General features: G+C 31.7%; 1 protein-coding gene across 2 annotated transcripts in view; it reads left to right on the forward strand.

Annotated features, from left to right (window-relative positions):
- RASA1 (RAS p21 protein activator 1) overlaps positions 1–13,677 on the forward strand; it is a 99,128-nt gene that overhangs the window by 19,875 nt on the left and 65,576 nt on the right. For both annotated transcript variants that reach the window (XM_031967290.1, XM_031967294.1), the window contains exons 2-4: positions 6,876–7,028; positions 7,957–8,092; positions 13,056–13,126. In XM_031967290.1, the coding sequence (XP_031823150.1) occupies positions 6,876–7,028; positions 7,957–8,092; positions 13,056–13,126 (360 nt within the window). The remainder of the gene's footprint in view (positions 1–6,875; positions 7,029–7,956; positions 8,093–13,055; positions 13,127–13,677) is intronic.

The following is a 13,677-nucleotide window of genomic DNA, read 5'->3' on the forward strand; positions in this document are numbered from 1 at the left end:
CCTCCAAGCCTCTCTGAAATCATCCTGCTGGTTTTTCTTACAGAACAATTAGTATTCCATAGCATTCATATACCATAATTTATTCAGCCATTCTTCAGTTCATCTGAAAATTGTCTGTTCGTATCCTTTGATCATTTATCAATTGGAGAATGACTTGTATTCTTATAAATGTGAGTCTATATATATTTTAGAAATGAGGCCTTTTATCAAAACCCTTGGATATAATTTTTTTTCCCTAATTTTCCGCTTCCCTTCTAATCTTGGCTGCACTGCCTTTTTAATTTAATATAGTAAAAAATATCCATTTTACATTTCATAATGCTCTCTCATTGTTCTTTGGTCAATACGTTCCTTTCTTCTCTACAGATCTTAGAGGTAATCTATACCTTGTTCTAATTTGCTTATAGTATCGCCCTTTATATCTAACTCATGAATCCATTTCTACCTGTTAGGTATTGGTCAGTGCCTAGTTTCTGCCTTAGTATTTTACAGTTTTTTTCTTTTTCTTTTTTAATTAAAGTTTTTTATTTTCAAAACATATGCATGGATAATTTTTCAGCATTGACCCTTGTAAAACCTTGTATTCCAAATTTTCCCTTCCTTCACCCTATCCTCTCCCCTAGATGGCAGGTAATCCAATAAATGTTAAACATGTTAAAATATATGTTAAATCGTGTGTGTGTGTATGTGTGTGTGTGTGTGTGTATACACACATATTTGTACAATTATCTTGCTGCACAAGAAAAATCAGATCAAAAAGAAAAAAAAATGATAAAGAAAACAAAATGCAAACAAACTGTTATGGGCCAGAATTCTGAAACAAGGATTCCTCCAAGGTGTTGTCAGTGGAATTGACTTAATAATTCTCTAGTTCAGTACATGAACTTAGTCCTTAATATAGTTCCACAAGATAAACACCTATGATAATATATACTCTGTTATATATATTCTATCATATATATAATATATAATAGTATATAACAGCCAGCAAAGGCTGAGACAGATTAATTCCATCCTCTATCTTTGTGGTGGCTGGAGGCTGAAGCACAAACCTTTGGACTCAAAGAGATTCATTCACTTCATCTCACACCACTTTGGTGGCAGGCTCTCCTCCTTTGCTTCTCCACTGAAACCAAGACTCCTGAAGGTCTCCGGAAAATTAGCTGAGCCCCATGTGAAGGAGATAGGACTTTGAAGGAGACAATAAAGGATTTCTTTTGGACTTTAACACCTGGCTGTTCTCATGGTGATTATTGAACTGAAAGGAAGGTTACTCCAGAGACCCCAAGAAAACTGAACCCAAGAACATTACAGCATACAACAAAAAGAGTGAAAAATGTTGTGTTGTGATCCACAATCAGTTCCCACAGTCCTCTTTTTGGGTGTAGATGGCTCTCTTCATCACAAGCTCATTGGAACTGATCTGAATCATCTCATTGTTGGAAAGAGTCAAATCCATCAGAATTGATCATCATATAATCTTGTTGTATCCGTGTATAATGATCTCCTGAGTTGCTCATTTCACTTAGCCTAAGTTCATGTAAGATTCTCTAGGCCTCTGTGACATCTCCTGCTGATTGTTTCTTATAGAATAATAATATTCCATAATATTCATATATCATAACTTATTCAACCATTCTCCAACTGATGAGCATCCACTCAATTTCCAATTTCTTGCCACTACAAAAAGGGCTGCCACAAACATATTTGCATATGTGGATCCCTTTCCTTCCTTTATGATCTCTTTGGGATATAAGCCCAGTAAAAACCCTGCTGGATCAAAAGGTGTATGTACAATTTGATAACTTTTTGAGCATAGTTCCAGATTGCTCTCCAGATTGGCTGGATCCATTCACAATTCTACCAACAATGTCTTAGTGTCCCAGTTTTCCCACATCACCTCCAATATTCAGCATTATCTTTTCCTGTCATCTTAACTAATTTGAGAGGTGTGTAATGGTATCTCAGAGTTGTCTTAATTTGAATTTCTCTGATTAATAATGATTTAGAGCACTTTTTCATATGATTAGAAATAGTTTTAATTTCTTTATCTGAAAATTGTTCGTATCCTTTGATTATCAAGTGGAGAATGGATTGAATTCTTATACATTTGAGTCAATTCTCTATATATTTAAGAAATGAAGCCTTTATCAGGATCCTTAAATGTAAAAATGTTTTTCTAATTCATTGCTTCCCTTCTGATCTTGTCTGCATTAGTTTTGTTTGTACAAAAATTTTTTAACTTAATCAAAATCATCTATTTGGTGTTCGATTATGAGTTCCAGTTCTTCTTTGGACACAAATTCCTTCCTTCTCCACAAATCTGAGAGGTGAACTATTCTATGTTCTTCTAATTTGCTTATAATATCACTCTTAAAGTCAAAATGAGTTCATTTTTAGACATAATCTTGGTATATGGTGTTAGGTGTGGCCTAGTTTCTGCCATACTAGTTTCCAATTTTCCCAGAAATTTTAGTCAAATAGTGAGTTCTTGATCCTAAAAACTGCTGTTTTTGGATTTATCAAATACTAGATTACTATAGTCATTGACTATTGTGCCTTGTGAGCCTAACCTATTCCACTGATCCACTACTCATTTTTTAGCCAGTACCAAATAGTTTTTGATGATGGCTACTTTATAATAATCTTTTTAATTCGGTCACCTTCATTTGCATTTTTTTTTTTTTTTCATTAACTCCCTTAATGAAATTAAGGGATTCTTGATTCTTTGTTCTTCCAGATGAATTTTATTATTTTTTTCTAACTCTGTAATTTCTTGGCAGTTTAATTGGTATAGCACTGAATAAGTAGAATAAGGTAGGATTAATGTTATTATGTCAGCTTGTTCTACCCATGAGCATTTGATATTCTTCCAGTTGTTTAGATATAGTTGTATTTTTCTGGAAAGTATTTTTTAATTCTATTCATATAGTTCCTGGCTTTGTCTTGGCAGGAAGACTCCAAAATATTTTATATTATTTACAGTTATGTTAAATGAAATTTATCTTTGTATCTCTTGTTGGACTTTGTTGGTAATGTATAGAATACTGGTGATTTGTGGATTTATTTTGTATCCTGCAACTTTGCTAAAGTTAATTATTTCTAGTAGTTTTTTTGTAGTTGATCCTCTAAGATTGATTTAGATTCTCTAAATATGCCAAAATATCATCTGCAAAGAGTGATAATTTTGTTTTCTTAATACCTATTCTAATTCCTTTAATTTCTTTTTCTCCTCTTACTGCTAACATTAACATTTTTAATACAGTATTGAATAGTAATGGTGATAGTGAGCAACCTTATTTCACCCTGTTCTTGGCTTGGGAATAGTTTTAGTTTATCCCCGTCATAGATGATGCTTCCTGATAGTTTTAGATAAATGCTACTGATCATTTTAAGAAAAACTTATTTATTCCTATGATTATTAATAATACAAACAACTTTTAAATGAGATTTTCCATCTTTCTATCTTATGTGATATTTAGATCATCAGGTCTTTGTTTTAATAAAATTTTAGGGATGATTTGTGCTGTTCTCACAGTGAAGTAATTTAATGAATAATACTATTTTATACTTATACACATCGTAGAAATTATGGAATTGTAAAGAACTTTGAACATTATCTGGGTCAAAGCTTCTTAAACTTTGGATCAGGAAACCATATAGGGTTACGTAATTGAGTATAGGGGTCATAAAATTGTGATTTATCAGAAAAAGTTTTATTTGTATACCTATTTTTTAATTCGGAATCATGTAAAAAATTGTCTGGTGAAAAGGGGTATTAGTGAAAAAGATGTAAAAAGCTGTGATCTCTAGGGTAAATTAACCTTCCTTTTTCAGTGAAGAATTGGAGTCTCAAATGTGTTGTGGAAGGTTGGGGAGTAGAAAACATTCACTTCTAAGATAGTATTTAAGGCTTCTTGATTTAAATAATTAAAATCCTAGGTTTAAAACAACAGCTGACAAGCATTCTGTGCATAGTAAACTTCTTAATCTCCCCTTCCCTGCTCATTTTACAGGTGAGGAAATAGAAGCTCAAAAAAGATAATGTGCTTATGGTCACACAGCTATTTAATGATCTTGGGGAGGATTTGAATTAGGTTTTTGAGACTCCAAATATAGCATTTTATGCACTCCGCCTTTCTAAAGTCTTTTGCGCATGAAAATTAGAAAAGTTCTATGAATAAGCCTTATTTTTATGGGGGCAGGGAATAAGGAAATAGTGGTATATAATACATAAGAATTTTTACTTGATTTATGGATTCAGTGGGATTTCATTACAATAAACTATCAAATGGTGTCCCCTTTCAAATTTGCCTAACTTTTATCATTCATTTTACCTTGCTCTATAGTTCACAGCAACTTGAGATATTTGTGATATTCTGCTGTACTTAAAACTTTTGGGGGATGAACTTAATTTATCTATCCTAGATTTCCCTTAAACTTACAAAAGTTACTTTTGGGGAAAGTCATCTGGATTAAGTGACTGGCCCAGGGCTACAGATGCCACATGTCTGAGGCCAAATTTGAACTAAGGCTCTCCAGACAATAAGCCTGGTGCTCTATCCACTGTGCTACCTATCTGACACGAAAGTTACTTTAAAAAATAATAATAATAATAATAATGTTTCTTATTTGATGAACTGAATGCTTTGTAAATATTTTAATATGCCCAAAAATTGAACTATTATTTCCTTCTAGTTCTTTTCTTCCTAATTTCCTTATCCTTTTTGAGCCTACCACATCCCTTCTGAGTCACTAGGCGATCTAGGTGTAATACTCAAATCTTTACTTCTCACCCTACCCCATCTAATCCAATCCTAAAGTTTTGTCAGTTCTCTAATACTGTTTTGACTATCCCCTTCCTCTCCTCCTGGTTTTTGCTGTTATGGTCTCCCCTTTTCCAATACATCCTCCATTCAATTGTCAGTTGTTCTTTCTAAAATACTGATTTGATTATATCATCCTATTCACTATTGCCTTCAGGATCAAATCTAAAATCCTATGGTTGGTTTCCAGAAGTTTTCTTTTTTGTTTGTTTTTTGTTTTTTAAACTTGTCTCCTCCTTACTTTTCCAGACTAATTACACTCCTGGGCACTATTGCAAATCAATCTTTGCCACCTTTGTTCCTTACACATGACATTCTCTTTCCTGACTATTTTCATTGTTTTTAAGTGCAAGTCCATATTTTTCTAAATCCACCAACTTTGCATTTCCTATACCACAGTAATATTCCAACCTTATATACTGCCTAATTATTTTAAATAATCTAAAACAATATTGAATATGGCTGACATAGTTTCCCCGTTTTTCTTTTGATTAAATTTGTTTTAGCTTTAACTTTGAGATCATTGATTACTACCCTTTGCTTTTTTTTCCTAATAAATTCTACTGCTAATTATTATTATGTTTGTGTGTATCTTTTGTTTTCCTATTCCTCTGGACTCTTATGCTTTATTTCTACTTGCTAATTTGCCCTGCTATTACTTAACTTAACCATCCCCCTCAAGGATTTCTTTCCCCTGTTCTCTTTGCCCACCCTTTCCCTTACTCTTTATCCTGATTCTGTTAATTTACACCCCTTATATACCCCCATATTTCTTTATTAATTTTGAAGCCTTTTATATCCATGTGGTTATGTATATTAATTATTGTTTGCTCTTTAACTCTATTCCCAGTGAGAGGTTTCCAGAACTACTAGCTATCTTCTCCCATTGTCCCTCCATATCAGTTTTTCCTCTCACACCTCAATCATATAACATAATTACCCTTTTTACCTTTTCCTAGACGATTTTGCTTTTTGGAGTTATATCATACTTATTAGCTAGTCTTTCTTTCAAACTCCACAATTATAATGACAATCTTAAACATGTGGTTTATATCTTAGTTCTCTTGGATTTTATGTCAAATTTTCTGTTAATTTCAGATTTTTTTGCAAAAAATCCTGAAAGTTGGGTAATTTATTGATTTTTTTTTTTTTTTTTTTTTCCCCATTCAGGATTATATTTAACTTCCACATATATATGTATACACACACACAATATTCTAATTGTGGCATTGCTGTTTTTGAAATTTTTTTTCTTGTTACTTAAAATATTTTCTTGACCCTGGGGGTTTTGGAATTTAGATATGATAGTCAAAATTAGCTGTCTGTATATAGTCTGACTATAGTTATGTCTTTTTTTTTTTTTTTTTTGCCAATCATCATGTCTTTGATCATGCACCGTTTACAAAGGTAATTGAAGCTTTAAAATTTTTCATGGCCAATACTCATTTTACTATTCAACATAGATTGTCGTTTTGGTAAATGTCACATTTTGAAGTATATATCATTCAAGAGTTAGGATGATTGGAAAGCTTGATAATAATTTAGATATGATATGATCAATCTGAATTATAGAATTAACAAGAGAACATGTATTGATTGTGGATTGTGAACTGATTTGGGAAGAGCTCCTTGAGATGCAGTGGTATAAGCCCTGAGATCTAAGACTGAAGAATCTCTTGAGTTTGGAGGTTGTACACTCTATAGGGCTTTCTCAGCACTTAAGTTAGCCTGTTGTTTGCAGTCAGTCACTAGTTGCTTAAGGAGAGATGAATTTGCCCATGGCAGAAATAGAACAGATCAAAATTTCTGTGTGGGACATTAGAGGTGTGTCTATGAATAGCCCTTGAAGTTCTATTCAAAATCTGAGGAAATTTAGCATTTAGAAAAGACAAAATGATTTAGTGTAATTTGTTTTTGGTCAAAATTAGCTAGTGAAAAGTTGGAAATAAAATGTGGGTATTTCAGTGCCCTCCCCTCAATCTAGCAATATTATCTTCATATTTGCCCTTTTTATAATAGCAATTTCATGAATTCTTTTATTTTTCCTAGATGGTATCATGGAAAACTTGATCGAACTATAGCAGAAGAACGCCTCCGGCAAGCTGGGAAACCTGGCAGTTACCTAATAAGAGAGAGTGATCGGAGGCCGGGATCCTTTGTACTTTCATTTCTTAGTAAAACAAATGTTGTCAATCATTTTAGGTAAGTTCTTGCTGCTCTATAAAGTATCATATAATGATAAATTAACAGAGTAAGTAAATTCAAAGAATACTTAAAGTGGTAAAAGCTTGAGTTAGAGAAAATTCATAAAACTGTAGGTGTAAAAAAACCCAAAACAAATAAAAAAACCAATCCTTTTAATAAAGATAAGTTACATTTACATTATATACACATGTGAGCACACACACACCTCACACACACGCTTACTTATTTGGTTTATATGTTTTTCCCAGAAATTATACCAATCAAATAGGAAAGCAGTTTTTCCAATGATCAGATCCAAATATTCCACTTTGTGTTATTTTGTGGACGATTTCACTATTAACACAAAATTTAAGGGAAGAATAGTTGTATCTGAAATGCATATCTTAAAGAATAAAATAGCATAGTTAAAATAAAAAAAAAACTTAATGTTTAAGAATATAAATAGTTGCTCATTTAATATACTTTAAATTTATTATTGTTATATTTGCATATTTTTATTGTATTTGCATATGTTTTTGTAAATATTTCCAGAACCCAACTATTAGCACCCCTCCCCCCCCATAAAAAAAGAGTGGCTTTTATTATAAATCCAAAATGGGTGATGAGAAGAAATGGGGTTGAGGGAAAGAAGGATTAAGTTGTATTATTAGAGACTGTCACATATTTTAATGAATTGTTTAATTCAGTTAGGGCTCTGATATTCAACATGTCATTTATGTAACAAAAGTTAATGCTTGCCACAACTTAGTACGCAATGAAAAGAGTAATTTTTTTTTAACAATAAACATAATACATTTTTGAAAACCATTTAAAATGAATTATAAAAATACTTTTGCTGTTTAGTTGTCAAAATTGCATTAAATAAATGTAAATATTTGCCTATATTATATACTATATATTTGATTCTTTTTGACTTCACAAACAGGATTATTGCTATGTGTGGAGATTATTACATTGGTGGAAGGCGATTTTCTTCGTTATCAGATCTAATCGGTTATTACAGTCATGTGTCTTGTCTGCTTAAAGGAGAAAAATTACTATATCCAGTAGCACCTCCCGAGGCAAGTAAAACTTTAGAATACAAAGTTTCAGAACTTGATTAGTTGACATAAACATAAGGGTTTCAACTTATGTTCAATATTGCCATTTAAAAAAAAAAGAAGAAAATTAATAATTGTAAAGCCTTTTCTTGTTGATCATTATTTATAATGGGTAATTTATAATGAGGCATTTTGAGACTAAGTATCTTTGAGTCACTGGGAAATAATTTATATTTTTTGTGCTTCTGGAATTAAGTATTTCATTATATTTTAACAATTTGGGAATTTAAAAAATTACTATCTTGTATAAACCTCAAATGTAGAGTTTTAGAATTTTGGATTAAAAGGGACTTTTTAATGATCATCTATCCAGCTGTACTGAGGACAAATATGCAGGCTTAGAAGTGGAAAATGATTTGTCCTGAATGATAGTAAATTTTGGTGTTGGGATTTGAATCACAGTTGCCTAGTCCAGAACCCATTCTATTAAATCACATTGCCAAAAAAGGGGAGTTTATGTGTACAGAAAAGGAATGCAAAACTTGGTAAATTTTTGTGGCAAATTTAGTAAAAAGCTTAATAGGCATTTCATAATCTTAAGTATAACACTAAATAGATTTAAAAAAATCACTAATTAGATAAAATGTCATTAGCTTTTCCATTTATCTGGGCCTCATCTTCTTTAAGGAGAGGTTCAAGAATTGCTATATTTATTTTATCTCGTTTGTTTTGTTTTTCCCATCTCCAAATTCTAGTTCTAAGATTTCTGGTCTTAGTTCCTCAGTTATTTCAAAAATACTTAGTTGTTTTATTCTATTTCTTCTTTAACCCCTGCTCTTCTCATCTCTATTTTAGAGAGAACAACTCTCAGTACTTTTAAAATTTTTTTGAAAGATCTGTATTTGTAGTATATTTTTTATATTTTCCTCTATACTTTTATTAGTTTGCTAAAGGAAGATTTGTAGAGGTCTTTTTATTTTATTACTAACTTGAGGAAACCAACTCTTCATCTGTTGGTTTTTATGCTTAGTGCATAAGTGCCCCACTTAGTTTTCTGATGATTTTGTATATGCAAAGTAAGGTCTTGTAACATAATTCTTTCTTATAAACCATTGTTGGCATTGTGTGTGGTACAATCTACTGCTACAAGCCTTGCATCTTTGCCTTTTAAGTAATCTGCAGTTACTGTGGTTAACCATAGTAATAGTAATAATAATAATAATAATAATAATAATTAAGAAGAAACCATGTCACCCCTTATGGTAATTGTGGAAGTTAAAAACTGGCCTTTGCATAAATAAGCAATTTGGAAGCATTTGATATAACTTTTATCTCTTCTTCCTACTTAGTCCTAGACTCATTTTATTGTCTGCCTAGAATTCTTGTACAGGATAGGATGTGTGTGTTGGTGGACAGATTTGAGAATTGTCTGCCCAAATGCATTCCATAATTTAGTTAATATTTTTTCACTGTTAATCTGCTTAATTTATTTTAAAACCATCAATGATTAGATCTCAAAAAATTGGATTTATTTTACTGAGGGTGCATTGTAGGGCTTTAGGGATTTAAAAATTTAGTGTAATGTTACCTTAAAGCTTTTGAAGAAACTCAGTGAGAATCTATAGGAAGTATTGTATTATTCAGACTTGCATTGCTTGTGAAACTTGTGAGTATGTTTGGGGAACATCTTTTCTATTAGTATTCAGTAGACTTTTGAGTAGTGTAGATTGTTATCATTACAGCATCATAAACTTAGAGTTGGAAGGAATCATTAATCTAGTTGAAACATTTCATTTTACAAGTGAAAGGTCAAGGAAGTTAAGTGGCTTGCCCAAAGGAACAAATGTATTAATGTAGTAGTTGCTAAAGTCATTTTTCAATCATATCTGACTCCTTATAACCCTATATGTTTCTTGACAAAGATACTGACTGGGTTGTTTTCCCATTTCTTTTTCCACCTCATTTTACAGATAAAGAAACAGACACAAATCTCGTTAAGTGACTTAGCAAGGGTCACACAGCTAGATTTAAACTCAGAAAGAGCTTCTTGATTTCAAGCCCAGTGCTTTGTGCACTAGTGCCATTTAGCTGCTTCATATGTAGCAGTATAATATAAGCATTTAAACTCAGTCTCCTGACTCCAAAGCTAGTATTTGTCACTGTACCATACTATATGCCAGTGTCTTGTGATTTTGATTTAAGTAAGAGAAATCATATTTGAGGAAAGCTTTTTGGGTGTAATTTTTCCAATATTTTCCTAATAGTCAAGTTATTGACTGAGAAGTATATTTTTCTCCAGCCTGTATTTCCTTATGTTTTCCAAGGAAGCTTTTGATGTGCACAAAGACTATTTTCAGCAATATTTTTATAGCGATGAAGAGGGCAGATAGGTTGATAAGTTGATTATGTCTACCTTTTCCATCACATGATAAATTTCTTGAGAATAGGAATTTATTTCAACATGTGTTTATATCTTCATCTCCTAGTAATGTGTCAGGTGCCTAGGCTTGTTGCTTGATTAGGGAGTCTTCCTTCCTTTGAGCTATTTTGAAAATTCATCCCAGAGTATTTTTAAAATTGTGTAGTTGTAGCATTAATTTCTTCTCTATGTGCTTGATTAGCTTCATATGTTCTTTCTGATTCCATCTTTTAAAATTTTGTGTCTACCTGTGGCCTAGTGGCGGAATTTATTAATTTATCTTAATAGCTAATTTATTAATTAGATTTTTGTTTGTTTTTGAGGACCAGAAATTCAACCTATCTTCAGAAAACTGATTAGTTTCTGGGTGATGGATTTTTTTGGACAGAATAGCTTTAGACACCAGTTACATCAATGAGAAGTCACAAATTACAGCAGTGGAAGAAATAACCATTCTCATAAACATATAAATCTTTCTAGTTTTTTATGTAGTGTCAGGTCCAGGTGTGGTAGAATCCAAATGTTGTGATTCCATTTTGCTTGTTGATAACTTAAAAGTGCTGGCAGATAGGTTTGTGTCATCTCTTTGTTGACCTCTTATCAATTTCATTTATAAAGGTTTTTGACCTTATTGGATTTAGCTAGATTTCTTGTTAATCTAAATGTTGGTGATTTGTAGATTTGTAGGTATGAAGCTTCTAACAACTAGTCTTTATCTTTTTTTTTTTTTTTAATCATTCTTTGAGCTTAGAATGTATTTTCCAACATAGATTTTGCAGATCTCATTTTTGTATAGATTATAAAGTTCTTGATAAAGAACTGAAAGGAATATAAGAGGTCATTTGGTTTAACCTTTTCATTTTAGAGACCAGGTCTAGAGAAATTGTAACTTAGGGTTCATATATCTTAAGGCTCAGCTAGGTTTTGAACTCAGATCCTTAGATCCCAAATCTGGCACACTGTAGAATACAAATTGCAATTATTTTCAGAGTTTTTTTCCCCCTAAATATTAATTGCCACAGGGCAGGATAACCAAATGCTACATGAAATAATAGTACTTTGCTATCTTTGGAGGTACTTTTACAAAAAACCCTAACTGCCAACTACTTTTATTTGTTTCAGAGAACTTGTGTACCAGTTTTGTCTTCTTTTATAGTGAAAATGTTTGGTTTGGGGTCAGTTGTTCCTGTAATGTGTTACCTTGTTGGTGGATGAATAGAGTTCGGATGAGGGTACCAGCAATTAAATTTAATGCTTTTATAGATTATCATCTAAAAAAGGGTGAGATTTACTATTAAAAAAAAATGACTTATTTATATCTATTATCAGAACAAGAAGATCTAGAAACCACTTTATAAAGATCATGAGCAAAGTCTCCTTATGAAATAAATAGGAATTAGTGGAAGAAAAAATAAGTTGGTGAGAAACCTAGCTAAGCAAAACATGTTTCAAGTTTAATTAAAGAAGAAACTAGGAGGATAGCAAACAGATAAAAAAATGAAAAAAACTTCTAAATTTTTTATAGTAGATTCTTTTTACCATCAGTGATTATGAGTCTATACTATCTGGACTTAAACATGAGAGTCCTAGGGTGTATGTAGGGGGGAGAGGGTGTTTTTTGCTTTTTTAAAGGGCATGGGGGAGAAAAGTTGAAAGCCACTGGACTAAATCAAGTATACACAGGAATTTTATGCTGGAGTTGACACTATTTTGGACCATTAAGGAATTGATTTCATGTATCTGAAAGAGAAGACATGAGTGATGGAGGGAGGGAAGAATAGTGAATTCTAAATAAGAGATGATGATAATAATAATACTTTTCTCCCTAGATGATAAAAATACCAGTAACTACTAGTCCATGTACCTACTTTTTCATCTTTTCAAAATTTTTACAAAAATAATCTAAACATTCATTGGAGTAGTCTTTGTGAAGCAATGAGAAAGGAACACAGTTTTGAAAGAACTATTTTATAAGATATCTCATCTTTTTAACTACAAATTAACTAAAATCTATAGATAAGACAAGATCCTATTGCTTATATATAAAATAATTGATTCAGTAGAAGAAAAGAACACTTTGAAGGTTCTCTAGCAAGGAGTCTCCTATACATTTGTTAAAAACAAGATGTCTTTGTAAGATAGAATATCAAATACAATAATGTTTAAACCATTTAAGAAAGGCATAAAACAAAGTATCACATTCTTTTCAAAGACATTTATCCCTTGGTCATTCCTCATTTAAAGTATGTGGCAGGCCAATTTTTTTTTTTTTTTAAGGTTATAATATTGTTCTTATGACATCTTTCATACCTTCAGGATAATTTTTCATTTGTAATGTATTTCAGCTTGTTCAGTATGTTTTGCTTATCATAAACAGTTTTTATATTTCCCTTTGGGTGATTCTTGACTTCATTTCTTCAAAGATACAAATTTAAAGTACTCATTAATTTGTACAATACCATGAAGGTAGTTGAATGGGGTTTGATTCTTTTTTTGTCCATGTAACACTTTAGTTTGAAAAAGCAATAGTACATTTTAAAAAAATTCTTTGTTTTACCATTTCAGCCAGTTGAAGACAGAAGGCGTGTACGAGCAATACTCCCTTATACGAAAGTACCAGACACAGATGAAATCAGGTATCTTTTTCATATATATATCATTTTCATATATGAAAATTACATTTCATATAATTCTTATAATTACACTTAGTGTGATGAACCTTTCTTTGAAATCTGGAAGATGTAAGTTTTTTTGAGTTAGTACTCGAAAAACTCTCAGCCTTTGAAAGCAGTACATACTATCTCAGGGCAAACCTATGTTCATCAATCTCTTTTGGTTGACCTTTATTCATTGTGAGAGCTGAGATAGTAAAGGGAAAAATAGTCTGGCTTTAGTTTTATTATGTTGTTTTATCATAAGAGGAGGACAGTTCTTGATAATCACCTCATTTCATATTGATCCATGTATCCACAAAATCATTCCCAACCCTGTAGTCTGACACTCATTTCCTTCAGGTTGTTCAATTAATTTAAGATACTATATTAGTTATTTTAAATATACTTTTTGAGGGGCAGTGTAGCATATTGAATATAAAGTCATTCTCACATCTAAGAAAACTGGACAACTTGTTTTTAGACTCTTGCATCAAAGGTGTTGATTTGCATTGGTGGAAGTAATACCTAGGAGT

Source organism: Sarcophilus harrisii, chromosome 1, assembly GCF_902635505.1.
Source record: "Sarcophilus harrisii chromosome 1, mSarHar1.11, whole genome shotgun sequence".
NCBI classification, from domain to species: Eukaryota; Metazoa; Chordata; class Mammalia; order Dasyuromorphia; family Dasyuridae; genus Sarcophilus; species Sarcophilus harrisii.